This window comes from Centruroides vittatus, unplaced genomic scaffold (genome assembly GCF_030686945.1).
Source record: "Centruroides vittatus isolate TY-2023 unplaced genomic scaffold, ASM3068694v2 contig_680, whole genome shotgun sequence".
Taxonomy (NCBI): Eukaryota; Metazoa; Arthropoda; class Arachnida; order Scorpiones; family Buthidae; genus Centruroides; species Centruroides vittatus.
Window position 1 is genome coordinate 2,716,664 of NW_027122427.1, and position 15,787 is coordinate 2,732,450.

Here is a 15,787-nt window from a genome sequence, read left to right on the forward strand (position 1 = left end):
TTTTGATTTATGCAATTTTGATATATGCAGTAGGATTGAGGGATTAACTAACTGCATTAATCAAGGGCTACCTGTACTATTAGTACGAGTATCAGTAATTATAATGTTGTATATGTGTCTTTTTAATATCAGAGTCAATACAACTGAAATTTCAATTAATTGTATATAATACAAAATTATTACTTTTAAATCAAAGTAAATTTCAAACATTAAAAAATATTTTTAAAAAATGTTCATTCTAATATTCAATTTAATTTTCTACATGACTTCTGCAATATAAAATTTTATGCAAATTTCTTTTAGAAGAAATAAAAAATTTATTTTACTTTTACATATTAAAAAAAATCATTCAAATCATACTTACAATCGTGGAATGATATTTCCAGCATACTGTACTAATTCATATAAATCTGCCACTTTTCTTCCTTTCTGAAACTCATCCAACAAATACAGCTCTAAGTGCCTTAACTCATCAGAAACTGACATATCTATACACAAAAATTAAGGCAAATTTACATAATTCTAAAATACTAGACTTTAGTATATTGGAAATAAGAAACTGTAAATCAATAACTAAAACTCTCTTAACACTCATTACAACTCAGCTGGGAAAAACATTTCAAACATTTAACAACGAATACTTTCAATTACAATTGGATAATCTTTAGCTAACACTTAGATAAAGTTTTCTTATAATAAAAGTTAAATGTTTATTGAAAACTTAAAACTAGTGACTCTATAATAAACACACTTAAGAATCATATAATTTAAAAAGGTTAAATTTAGAGTATTTTTCAAAAACATTTACTAATAATCTGTTATGAAAGATTTAAATATTTATTTTGTAATATATACAGATAAATATATGTATAATAAGAAAAATTATTAGTTCTGTTCTTATAGTTCTATATATATATTTAGTTCTATTATTATACATGTAATGTACTTTTTATGTATGTAAACATTCAATTCACAAGACTCTTAAAAATAATTCAATTGTAATCAAAAACACTAATCATTAAATTTTTCAAATTACCATATTTACTGGCATATAAGACGAGGTTTTATTCATTTTTCACTGCTTCAAAAACTTCAGTCATCCTATACACGCAAACCAAGGGTTTTGTGTTTTTGCAATAATTTTTGTGAACAGTGTATTTGCATTTTTTACCATATATTCAAACAAGAGGTGCTCTTGTTTTTAAAAAACAAAAGTATTTTATCTGGGTCGTTTGAATTGTCAGGAGTAAAGATGAATAGCAATACAGAAAGCAAAGCTTTTGAATTGAGTTCCAAAATCACATGGGAGCTGGATATAAGTTTTACCCTTTCCCACGTTAAAACGGACAATTATTCGGAAAAACTCATAAGTGTATTTGACAGAGAGTGAACTCGAGTGGCAAAAAAGGTTTCCGATTGTCCAACTTTATGTGAACAAATTATGTTGTCGATTTTACAAGATTTTTCCTCAAAGTTTAAAATGCCAGTATTTTTTGTGGGACAATGTGTGCATTTAGTGCATTTGATAGTTTACTTGTGATTAAACAAAATAAAATTAGAATTGAATTTTAATAAATCTAATAAAAATAATTTTCTTTATTTTGATCTTTAGATCAAAATAAAGAAAATTACACCTCAAGAATAGACACCTCACATATAGGATGATGTGTGACTAAAGTCACACCTCATCCTATATGTGAGGTTGTCTTATATGCGAGTAAATATGTAGTTCCTTGAATTAAGCATAAATTTATTTATTTAAAGAACTAACTAAAAAGGATACACAACTCATAATAACTTTTTGGACTTAATAATGATGTTCGAAGTTCTCCAAGCATATTAGAAGCATGTTTTAATGCTTCCATCAATTTACTTTTATCAAGGCATCTTTTCATTTGAAATGACTGAACTTTTACAACACCAAGTGCTTCATCCAACAATTTTTCTTGTTCTTCTTGAGGAGATAATTGAGGCGTTTGTGGCTAATAGAAAAATAATAATAATAATTATTATTATTTAAAGAAACATATATTTCCTCAATAAAAGTATAAATTAATGTTGAAAAAGGTATATTCTTTAAATGTCATATATAAGTCCTAAATTTACTAAGCAATTTGAACTTTTCAATTAAATTCAAATTCTTTATAAATTATTACTGTTCACAAAGAACAACAGCAATTATATTAAAACATTTTACTATAATAAAACTTTAATTTAAAATTTGATTCATTTAAAGTTATAAATAACTTTTATTCTGATCTTCAGAAGCTCCATCATTCTTTAATTAAAATAAAAAAAAAAACTAACTACATGTCAAATCAAATTATTACCAGCTTACAGAATTCCCTTATTCAACAAGTCTATTAATTTAATTGAAAATGGACTATATTAAAGCTTTTATGTGATGATCTATTTTCCAATCATCATTTATTGTCAACAAAATTACATTTTATTTTATATTCTTTTCTTCATAATTTTAAATTTTTAAAAAATATCCACTGGTCTTTTCACGAGTAAAAAGTTTAGACCAAGGGTGATTGATGATCCCTCGGCGCACACAGTCAAAATGGCACGTCAATAGAAATTGTCCAGCACACAACATATTGTACGATTTCAATTTTTCACCCATCTTTCTTCAATTGGCTTCTTTACATTTATTCTAATTAAAGCATACAGTATTTATTTCATTTTTAAAGAATTTATTTGAAGCCAAACTTTAAAAATGCGTGTGTGTGTTACGTTCAAAGATAATTATTTTCAAAATTAATGCGCCTCAACATCCTTAATTTATTATATTATTATTTCCGTCTACTAGTACGTATTTTCTATTAGCAGGACTTATTAGACTGGCTTTAAGGATACTGCAACACAGTTTCACAGATCAGAAATTTGTTTTATTTGATTTACCTGCAAATCAAATAAAACAAATTTCTGATCTGTGAAACTGTGTTGCAGTATCCTTAAAGCCAGTCTAATAAGTCCTGCTAATAGAAAATACGTACTAGTAGACAGAAATAATATAATTACTTTCAGTTCTCATGCTTATTGTGTAGCATTTGGAGTGAAAAAGGATCATCATCTCTTGCTTAGACCTTACTGGATATAATTAGGCTTTAATAAAGCCTAATTAAAATATTATTATTTTTCCCTATTAGAAAAAATAATATACAATATTGTATATAAATTAGAGTTGTTATAGTATTAGTAAAACTCTAACTTATAACACTATTATATATACACTTCAGCTCACGTGCTTATTTTTCAAACGCCCATTCCTAAATTCTATATAAACAAATCTAAATTCCGAAAGCTTAGTAAATAAATAAATAAACAAACACACTAAAAACTAAACGTTATGCAAAATTACTTATTCCCGTTGTAATATTTCAATTTTTAAGAATTATTTAACAAATTTAAATAATTATTTTAAAGGTTTGACACGCCTGGCAACTTCGCTCAACGATAATAGCGATAAACGCGAGAACAAGTTCAACTCCGCCGACTTCATTACCGAAGAATTACCTTAGTAAATCGGAAATCGCCCAAATATTCTACTATTTTTAATGCACCGGAACCTTCGGAAATCGGAAATGGAAAGCTATTCATAACTTTAAAATAAATTTATAACTCTAACGGCGCATGGATTTAAAAACTTTCGACTAGGAAACGAACGCCACATCAACAAGTGTTACGCAACTGGGTCAGAGCGGGGTCACCAGACAATTTCCGTGGCATTGGCTATTTTAAATAAACAACCGAACTTGAACTAGTATTATTCTATAATTATAAATTCATTAATATAGTAAAGTATATAATTCCCGATGCCACGTGGTAACAAAGAAATAGACAACTTTACAGTTCATTCAAATAATAAATGCGCGTGTACTGTACCGTTTTTCATTTGTAATTTTATCCGTAAATATTAGATTAATTAAACTTTATTTTACTAAGAAGTGAATAGAACTTAATACTGTTAAAATAAGCTGTTTATATATATAACTATCAATAGAGGAAAACTCAATTTAAATGCGCACAATGCTGTACTTCCGCTTTTCAATTATAATGAATAAACGTAATAATGGCGTTAAACCGGTCAGATGCTCTAAGTATGTCTAAGAAACCAATTCAGAGTTTTCAAATAATTAGACGATAAATATATATATTTTTCTTCCAGAAAAACTTTTAATTAGTAATAAGATATTTCCGCGCGAAATCCGATCTCGGAACAAACTGCGACGACCTGTTTTACTTTAATTAATAAAAATTTGTTTGAAGCGTATTGTAGACGTAATAATTTAATTTTTCAATATATTTATAATTATGACTGAGATTACGAATTGTTTACGAAAGATTCTCGGTAGTATACAAATTAATATTCTAATTTGAGGAAACGTTTTCGAAATCAAAACTGAAATCAGAGTGACGAATTCAAACCACAGCTTCCCACTGTGAAACAATTTCGTAAAACTGTTTCAAATGAATCAAACTTAATGATGGAAAAATAGTTTATGAGAACTTTCACATTTTCCAGCATGTTAATAAGGAAAAGGAAATTTTTTTATAATACTGTAAAAATCTGTTCGTAGCGTTAAGAAAACCGTTAAATTATAACTCCGGTTTATGTATAAAAAGAATTGAATTGGTTGAAAATAAAACAAATAAATTCTAAAAAAATAAATAAAAGAAATTAACGTAATTTTTAGACTGGAAAACAATTACGAAAAATTTCAAAACTAAGGGGCCGTCCATAAATTACGTAGGGGCGATTTCGGCCATTCTAGACCCCCACCCACCCGTGTAAGAAACCGTAATATTTTCTTTGACCCCCTCCCCTTCACTATCTTGCGTAATATTTAGGCATGATTTTATAGAAAATTTTAACCAAAAAAATTTTTTATGACACTAAAAACCTTAGGTCCAAAATATATTACTGTATTATTAATTAGTTAATTAATATGTACTATTATTTATAAAAGACTTTATGTAAACAAATTTAAAAATATAAAAATTTAATGAATTCGAATGAACAATTTATTTTAAGAACTTTATTTTTTAATTATTAACAATCTTTTTATCATCATCATCATCATCCAACGTCATAATATTCATTTTTATATAAATTTTAATTTTCAGAAAAGGATGCAAAAAAATTTGACAGATCCACCGGCTAGTGCACGTGTAAACAGAAACGTCATACAAAATAAAACGAGAGAGAATAGAGAGAAACCACATTCCCATGCCATATTGATTACATCCTGGCTAAGGCCAAGAAAATAAACTACATGCTGCTAAAATGTGCTAGCTGCACCGGGAACTAAATGATAAAGCTGTAAAATTCTATATAATGGGGCAATACAACCAATGCTACTTTGCACAGCCTCTAGCTGGGGTCATGTAACTAGTAAAAATTCAGTAGCAAGTAAATTACTCTCTCTTCAAAAACAGTTTACTATCAGAATTTCAAAGTGCTGCAGAACTGTTTCTACTAATGCTTCTCTGATACTAGCAGAGCTCCTTCCTTTGCCACTATGTATTATAGAAAAGGTTCTAAACTACTACATCGGAACTACAAACATCAAGGCTCGACAACGGTCTCTACTTTTATCTACGGCTGTTCATATGCTACCATATTGAAATTACCCTACTATCCCCCTGTAAACAAGGTTATCCCCAGGGTACAATCTGTGTCATCTGCTTCCTCCATGGATAACCGTTACATGCAGACATTAATATCTACATAGATAGGTCCAAAAGCCCCCTTCACATCGGCTCAAGTATCTATATCTTCCTGCGAACTGACATATTTTGTCCAAAATATGTTAGAAGATACGGATCTCCACACATACCTCCATCTATCAAGCTGAAGACGCTGTGTACCAAGCCGTTCAGTGGGCCACTTCACTACCAAACAAATGTGGGAGGCGGGGCGCCATCGGACAGCGAGGGACGAAGGCGAGAGCGGGACGGGGCGAGACTTGGGTGTAGCCAGACGACGTTTGAGAGGAAAGGCGGGAAGAAGACGGAAGACGAGTCCAGACGGGACTTCATTTTTCTTTTCCACTAAGACGAGACGATTCAAATTTAATGTTCAATGTTTATGTCGTTAATTGTAATGTCTAGTGTCACAATTAAATGTTAGTTTAGTAAGCAATTAAGTGTCTTTACTGGACTAAACACAAGCGAAGTTACAAAAGTAGGAGACAAGACGAAAAGAAAGTCCTACACAAATATCTCTCTATCAACATTTACAGTGATTCTCAGTCTGTCCTAAAAGCTCTATTAAATCCCAATTGCAATTATATCCAGCACCATATTAAAAATCTTGTAGATAAGGTAACTTTTATCTTTGTTCCTGGCCATACTGGCATACTAGGAAATGAAAAAGCCAACTTTGAGGCTAAGTCAGCTGTAAAGGACACTGACTTGGACTACACTCACATCTCACATAGCAGCCTTAAAAATTATATTCATGACAATGCTATGCAAAAGTGGAATCAACAATGGTTGAGCAGTAAAACTAGTAAAATAAGAAGACTTTATTTTCCTGGTGTTGAATGCAGGTTCTCATCACCACTTAGAGATATAATGTTTGCTACTGCTCGACTACTTACTGAGCATTGTAATTTTAGAAGCTAACTGGCGATGTATAACCGGGCAGAAACTGCCTCTTGCTTTTGCTCTACAGAAAACCTAGACACCGTCGACCATATTATCTATCATTGTCCAATTTACGATCAAAATAGATTTATTCTGAAATTAGAAATCTTTACACTTAGTTTCAGGTGGCCATGTCCACTCGATAAGCTCATTCAGAAGTCACTGTTTGATGCTTTTTACAATTATGTTCAAAAAATATGGAAGAAAAGACTATTTATAATTTTAATTTCTAGTTATACATTTTAGTTTTCACTAAAAGCAGAATATTAATTTTTTGTTTACTTTGTATCATGTATGTTGGTTTATGTATTCTTAGTGTTATACACCCATAGGAGTGGTGCACTTATTCTAATAAAAAAAACGAGAGAGAAACCACCACATGGCCTTTCTCCCATGACAAAAAATGTGTAGAGAGTGAGTTTGCTAGCGTTATTATTCTATCACGTCACACGAGATGGCGTTAGTACAACGAGCATTCTTAATAGAAACTGCCAAATTGAATCCAAATTCAAAACTCCACCACTCAATGAGATCAAAAAATAAAAATAAGAATATTATGTAAGACCAGATCTATTATCCCCTACCCAAGTAAGAAATCATAAGAAAATTTTTGACCCCCACCCACCCCAAAATACCTTACATAATTTATGGATGGCCCCTAACTGCATTTTTACTTAGCTATAAAATAAAATAATCTTTCAAATATATCCTATGTCTATTATATAATGTATAACAATAGAGATTAAATTGGATACTTAATAATGTTTATCTGTGTCAAATTATTATATTCACATACTGAATTGCTTAAATGTAGCTTTTAGGCCATCTTTTAAGAATCAAGTTTATAGTTTTGAGATTGAGTATATGACTAAATTCAATAGAGTACAGTACATTTACATATAAACATACACATTACAACACATTATTGAAGAATAAATAAGAAAATTACTTCATATAATTATCATCAAAGTATGAGATTTACAAATTTTACTAAATACATCCAAAATATTGATACAAATTAAATATCAGATGAATTTATGAACTAGTTTTCCTAGTTTAATGCTATAAGTGAAGAATTGCACTAAACAATTATTCTGCAGTGCAAGTAAGATTTCTAACTAGAATTTTTATCATGAAATAAATAAATGCAAATAGTTAAAAAATTGCTTCATGGAAAAACAACACTGATTTAGTCAGCAATTATAACAACAGAAAAGTTAAAGAACATTCAAATTGAGTTAGTCAAGCTACTGATATAAAAATATAAATGTATTAATTTAATCAGTAGATATACACCATTCAACTAGTTGATAAAATTCGCACTTACAATTAAGGCTCATCGTAGACTGCATATCTTATTAAAACACTACACTCATGACACCTTATAAATTTGCAGCAGTGTTTATTCGGTACAAACAAACGTTTTCGGTCGTGTTTAACGACCTTCTTCAGGAAATATCCAAAAAAATTCAAACACAACGAAAATTCGAACACAATGAAAATCTGCAAAAACGAACAAACTGTTTGTTCGTTTTTGCAGATTTTCGTTGTGTTCGAATTTTTTTTTGGATATTTCCTGAAGAAGGTCGTTAAACACGACCGAAAACGTTCGTTTGTACCGAATAAACACGGCTGCAAATTTATAAGGTGTCATGAGTGTAGTGTTTTACAATTAAGGAAACTGTAAATGAAAAGTTGTCAATACTGACAACTGACAAATAATTGAAACAGTTCTTGATAGTTATGATAATGTTTCTCAAACTATTTTTTAGAGTTATTTAGAAATTATTTTAATTATAAATCAAAACATCCTAATGGTTACTATGTACAGTATAGGTAATGCAGTGTATAATACATCTTTCCAAACAAAATGCAGAAAAATTACAACTACAATGTAGTTAAGAAATTTTAATTTGGACTTCATTTACTTTTAGAACAGAACCATCTAAATCATCATGAATTGCAAAAATCATTATTAACCAATATTCCTGGTAATAAAATCCTATTTGAAACAGCCTTATCAAGTATTAATGTAAGAGTTATTACCAGTTGATAAGAACATGGGATGAATTTATTGCTGTGTCACTTTTGCTTCCACTTTGTACAAGAAACTATAACTTATTGCTGATTTAGAATTATAAGTTTATTTTATCAATTTAAAAATTACAAAATACATATATTTAATAAATTTTTTATTTAATGAGTAACAATATACTAGTGATTTTGAATCATTTTTCTAAGTTAAAATCTGATAGTCATTTCAAACTTACAATTTGAATCATCATTATTTTACAAATTTGCCTTAATAAGCTGTGTTAAGACTACAAAATTTTAAATAATTAAGCTGATCTAAATTTTATTGCTCAGGTTTAATCAATAGGATAATGCCAAGTGACCAGTCTAACACATTTTAAAAATTCTTTAAATTATGTACAGTAGATAAATAAATGAATTTTAAAAGGTGTTAGATTGGTCACTAGATATGATAAACTCTTACCTAAGATAATCTTTTAGGTATATAAATCAAATACTAATTGTAATAAACATTAAAACAAAAACCATTATTTGGTTTTTTTCAGCCTACCATTGTCACATTTATTGGGATACTCAGATGGTATGAAATGGTACAATTTCATTGGTCAAGTAAATACCAATTGAAAGTATGATATTTAAAATATTTAAGATATATTCTTTCCTAATGTTAACTCTAAGAAATTGTGCCATTCACAGCTGAATAACAAACAGTAATCTGCCAACCAAATTGGCAAAAACAGACCAAATATTTAAATGCTACACCCTTGAAAACTGCTTAAAACATATTTTGTACAAGCTGGTAACGTCATATTTGGCTTATTTGTTTACAGTAATGCATCACATCAACAATCTGACAAGGAGATGAATCCTAAAAAATAGGGTCCAGCTTTCCGTAAAAGATAAGCCGAACCCTATTTAGGTGTTATTAATGTGAAGAAAACCCAGAAAACTCCATGTAATAGGCCCGTTAGCCATGCCTGAGCCCATGACTGACTAACTACCAGTGTTTGGTAGTTTTATCCACTCGGTTACTGGAAAGCACTTTTTAGAATTAAGAAAGTACCATTCAGAAATAAAAAAACCTGAGTTGTTAGATGTGGAAAATCAAATACTGACAGTATAGAATATTCACAGGGTCAAACAATTTTGATTCCACACAGGAAAGTGCTATATGCTACCTGTCTCAGTAATGATATAGCATGTCTTTCACACTATATCATTGTGATAATTAAGTGAATATAATCATATTCACTTAACTACTGTGACATTATGCTGTTACATCCACTTTTTGTCAATTTCCCATGATAACTTGTAGGTAGCTGCATGACCATCTGTCCTCAGTACATTTTTCTCAATCAGGTAGTGCACACATTTATTATTTTGTTGTTGTTTTTAACATGGAGGGTGCTACATCTTCAGATGAAATTGGCATAGAACTTTTTATTCAAGTGAGAAAGTATCCTGAAATGTGGAATGTTGCAATGGAAGAATATCATGACAAACATTTACAGGCTGTTTTCTAAAGGATTTAACAAAAACGAAGATAGGGAAAATGAAATGTGCCCTTTTAAGAGTTGTTGAACTGGTAAACAGATGCATCTGATGATCCAAATACTTCTTTTCTCACCAAAGACAACTAGAATACTAAATACTGTACACAAAAAAGTTTCCTGCTGTATACTTCCATCTTGAAAATAGCATATTTTGATGAATCACCATCTCAATGTATATTGTTTGTTTGGAAACATTTCAAAGCAAACAATATTATAATTTTAAAATAAAGGATTCACTCTAACATTTAGTACTGTGTTACAAAGTAGAATTATTCACTCTTTTATTACCTTTTACTCCTACATTCACCAAGTAGAAAGTTACACTATTTTTTAATGTTCATTTTTGAAAAAATAAATTTTTAATATATATTGTTTTTGTGTAATCAACATAACATAAGCACAAAAACATGACTGCACTATATAAAATACAAAAACCAACATCTATATAAAATAATATGTAAAAAATAATTCAGTTTGATGTAAAACTTTAAATCTACTGAATTTATGCAAAATCTACTAAAAATTTACAAACACATCTGCTGATTTTAATTATCCCATCTGGCAACATAGTAACTAGTTTTGATTTCATAGTAACTAGTTGTATATAGGCTAAGTATATTTATACATCCATTCCAGAATTAAATGTTTTTATTATATATGTAGCCACCCAGACTCCAAGCCAGTCATCGCTTCCAGATGTACTTAAATTTTGATATTATATATGTAAGGGGGGGCCAACTTTTGTGTACATAAGATCTACTTTTTATCTTAAAAATGTGTCGCGATCGACTTGTTGTCATAGGCATAGTTTAAGTGGGGCGGGGAGGTGTGAAATACATACTATGTTTATACAATGTGTTTCAGTACGAGGTGCACTCCCGCGAGCTATGGGTAGATAAGCAAAATATATTCAAAACTATTTTTCTATTTTTTAAATCACTTATTAAGTTTTCGAGATATAAGGCTCGTAAAAAAATAAATTTCCAGACCCAACTTTTGATATTTGCAGCTACCAGTTCATTCCGTACAGGCGGTACCTAAAAAAATCTTTCAAGATAGATTTTTAGTAACTTACAATATAATATAATTTTTTTTTTATCAATTGCAATGTATAAGTTGTGGTACTATTTGTTTGTAAATATGAAAAAGCACAGTATGGCTGATAATTTGATTGAAGATTATCATGGAAGAATGATATAAGATTTTTAGATTTATTCTTTGTTAATCTATCGATCGCGGGAGTGCACGTTGTACTGAAACACTCTGTATATCTACCTATGTAAAAAACAACATAATTATTTAACAGGCCAAAAAACTCACATCCAGGAGAATTAAACAACATGAGTAATTATTAACAATATTTATTAATTCGAATTAGCTACAGATAAAGACAGATTTGGAATTTATTTTATTACCTTAATAATAATGGGAGAAATAGTAATAATATTGTTAATACATGTACTAAAAAAATGAAGCTACTGTATGACAGTACCAAATATTCAAGCTAAATGGCTGTTTTTTTCTACGAGCCGAGTCATAACTGCATGCATACTGTTGCATTTGCTGGTTACGTTCAGGCGTTGCGTTCAGTTACAAGTGTAACACAAAGTAAAGACATTGTGAGCAGTCGAACAAAATTGGCTTCGCAATCGACCGGTCGATCGCGATCGACTTGTTGGCCACCTTTGATATATGTAGTGCGGCAACTCTCAAAATTTAGGTAATAATTTTGACATTTTCTAAAAAATTTTTAACTTTATAATTTTAAAAATACTATAATTTAACAAATTCAAATGATAAAATTTTAAAACTTTACACTCTATTCGTAATTAACAAAAGTTGTGATGAATTCCGCGATCTTTTAGAAAGTTTATCTGTACCAATGAAGATAAACTTTCCAAAAAAATCTTAGAATAAATTTCATAATTTGTAAGCACAATCATTTTTGCTCAAATAGTACATACATTCTATTTAAGCTGGAAAAAAATAAAGATTTAATTTGTTTTACAAATACTGTAAGAAACTATCTAAAATGAAATCTATATAAAACAAAGTTGCCTAAACAAATAAAATTTTGGAATGTAACAATTTGCTATTTAAAATGCTATTAAAAGCTAGAAATTTGTGTAATGTGAATACAGAAGTGGGATACAAATTACATAAAACAGTAAAAAGATGATGCAGCTGAATTCTAAATCATAATGTGGTAACTTGAGGACTCTGATCTGGCCAATTTGTGTGTCAAAAGTTACAGTGTATCATTATTTTTCTTTGAGAATTAACTCATTCTTGGAAAATAGTGAATATTTAAAAAATATGCACTGTTTTTGGGAAAAAGTCATGTGCTAAAAATTTTAAATATCACCACTAAAAATAAAATTACTTCATTGTACTTGCAGTTTTCATAAATTGAATTATCTAATGATTGTGTATATTAAACTGTCAAACAGCTACTAAGTTCCTAAGACATATAATTATTTATTTGGATGAAACTAGTTAATAACTGTTAGCTATTTCTTTTGACCTAAAAGCATTGTAAAAAAGAAAAAACAGGCAATGAATAGAGATACAAAGGACACTATGAAGAGAACTGGGAACCACCGAGATAGACAAAACAGGGGTAAACAAAATTTCTTAAAGATAGGATTACCATACATTCATATGTACTATGGACAGTGTTAAAGACTCTCCATGTCCATACCATACTTTAAAAAAAAATAAACAAAATTTGAACTAAATATTTTTTTTTCCATTTTCCTTTTCCCCATGGTCCATATAACATAGATACCAATTTTCATCAAAATACAGTAAGACCCCGCTTAACGCTGCCTCACTTAATGCTGATTCAATATAACACAACCTGCTAAAAGCCTTAAGAAAAGCTCAAAATTTACGCCGATTTTAATTTTTGCGGCATTTTATTGATTCGTATATAATACAATTATTTACGAACATGAACCAATCAGCAAAAGGTGGCAAAAAGGTGTACTTTCTTTAAATCTATGTTTGTTTGGTGCAATTTTGGAAAAAATATAACATCATGGATGCCACAGGCAATATCAGCTTTGCTTGGCAAGAATTAACTGATAAATGAATGAACAGAGTGTGGAAGAAGTTATCCAAAATTCTCAATGAGAATAGCCTATCACTATATTGTTAGGTTGACAATTTGGTCAACCTAATCGATACAGCCTGACTAGGAGATGTATACGAGCAGGATATTGAGGAGTTACTGGTGAGAGCCTTACCAACGATAACCTTCAAGAACTAGTAGAACAAGGAATTCAAGTAGAACTGGAAAACAGAGATTCTGAAAACAAAGAACCCAAAGAATTTCTCTACAGATTTCCTTAGCAAAAGTTTGGTAATGATAACCGAAATTGCTGATCAAATTGTAATGAATGATCCAGATTTTGAAAGGAGTGCAAAAGCAAAATGAGGCATTTTGGATGCAATTTTAAGAATTTCAACAGAGCCAGGATCTTCATCACAAAAAATGAACTTTACATCTCTGTCTGCATATGTGTGTGTGTTATTTAACATATATTATTATGCAAATTAAACCTAAAATTAAAGTAAAATCTGTTTATTTTTGGTCACGTGTTCACCTATCCCTATTTACTGTATGTTAAAATGACCCCGTTTAATGCTGTTTTGCCTAGCGCTTTGTTGTCTAGGAACACATCCTGTGTTAAGCAAGGTTTTATTGTATGTGCACGAGAACAAGCTCTAGACAGGTCTGAGTAGGGCAACTTTAATATAATCACCCTGTATATTACTTTGTCACTTTTCTCCACTTTTTGTTTTATGAAGTTAATCGATTTGGCACGTGAGTGGCACATTTATCTCACAGTGGACAATTTTGGAACTAAAATTTTCTTTGAAGAATTGTTTTCCATGTCCTTTAAATAGTTTGACACTAAAATTTGTGTACATGCAAGTAATTGGTTGGAGCTACAGAGTCCTCTTAGTAGGACAACTTTATGATCACCATGTATCTTCTCATTAACAAGGAAAGATAATAAGGTATACAAGGACAACGCCAGCCAATGGGCCAGGGGAAGGGCAAGATTATGTAAATTGATAGAGGATATGAATTGTATGTAGGTAAAATAAAAACGATTCATAAAGTTTTAATCATTTACTATGTACCAGAAAAGAAATATCTTAATTAAAACATTTTTTTTAACTTACAAGAAACCTAAGAAGATTATTTTAATTAAAACTTAGCATTTAAATAATTTTTTTGAATTTTGCGACGAAAACACAGAATTCATATAACACGGAATGTATCTACCGTGTTATAGGGGGGTCTACTGTAATATTTAGTGCCTAGATGTCCTAGTTTTATCATTAGTCATGATGATAATAATCCTGGATAGGCTTGGTATATATAGATATGGCCTTTATTTCTCAACAACATTTGCAATTAGTGAATATATGAAAACAATTATAAAAATTACAAAAGTCATGAAAAATGTTATTAAGAAGATTACAAAATTATCAATATCAGCTGCCCCTCTGCGACACCCTTGAAGTTATACTAAATTAACTATTAACATTATATATACTATATTAACTATTCTGAAAATTTTCCACCAAAAAACATTTTATTTATTAGTAGAGTTAGGAACATCTAGGCAATAAAACTCAAATAGTTATATACAGTAGACCCCTCTATAACATGGGTTCATATAAGACAAATTTGTGTAACATGGCAAAAAAATTGCGATTATGTTCGTATAACACGGTAAAAGAATGAGACAGATTGTCATGGCTGACTCATGTTTTGACAGGATGGTCAAATCTGGACCAATAGTGGACACTGCACGAACCGTTGAGTTTAAACGAGCAGCGGACCTACTAAAAAAAATATTATTATTCAACGGCCATAAAAATTATATTTCTATTAATGATGTCTCCAAAGTTCAGTGAACTTTTTGCAGAAAGAATAAGTTATCAGGAAATGCATCCGCCATTCAATGAGCCACTCCGCGACAAAAACAAGCTTAAGCAATGGCATCTACAAACTGTGCACACTCAGTAAATATTCCTACAATTTTTTGTTTATAGCATGGTTTATGTGGATTATTCCCAAAAAATTATACGTTTTGAAAATGTTTGAGTCAAATTAGTCTAGAATCGATTAATTTTATGGAAGAAAACCTATTCAAACAGCCGTACTCCCTAAACTGCACAAGTACCCAGGCTGTGAACGGCTCATGTATTTGTAAAATCTAAGTGACTCGTAAAACACAGAATTCATATAACGCAGAATGTATCTACCGTGTTATAGGGGGGTCTACTGTAATATTTAGTGCCTAGATGTCCTAGTTTTATCATTAGTCATGATGATAATAATCCTGGATAGGCTTGGTATATATAGATATGGCCTTTATTTCTCAACAACATTTGCAATTAGTGAATATATGAAAACAATTATAAAAATTACAAAAGTCATGAAAAATGTTATTAAAAAGATTACAATACATTATAGAAAAAGTAATCAGTCAATACATTTTTAACTTTTTTAGCATCAGAGC

At 30.0% G+C, this 15,787-nt stretch overlaps 1 protein-coding gene across 3 annotated transcripts in view; it reads right to left on the reverse strand.

The window, feature by feature from the left end:
• The window catches only part of Vps35 (Vacuolar protein sorting 35), a 68,891-nt gene that overhangs the window by 40,161 nt on the left and 12,943 nt on the right, over window positions 1-15,787 (reverse strand). For 2 of the 3 annotated variants that reach the window (XM_067276232.1, XM_067276233.1), the window contains exons 1-3: window positions 3,523-3,743; window positions 1,784-1,982; window positions 365-488 (exon numbers count right to left, since the gene is read on the reverse strand). In XM_067276232.1, coding sequence (XP_067132333.1) covers window positions 365-488; window positions 1,784-1,982; window positions 3,523-3,606 — 407 coding nt within the window. In that variant the 5' untranslated portion in view covers window positions 3,607-3,743. Of the gene's footprint in view, window positions 1-364; window positions 489-1,783; window positions 1,983-3,522; window positions 3,744-15,787 lie in introns of those variants that run through there. The other variant, XM_067276234.1, reaches the window with a different exon arrangement.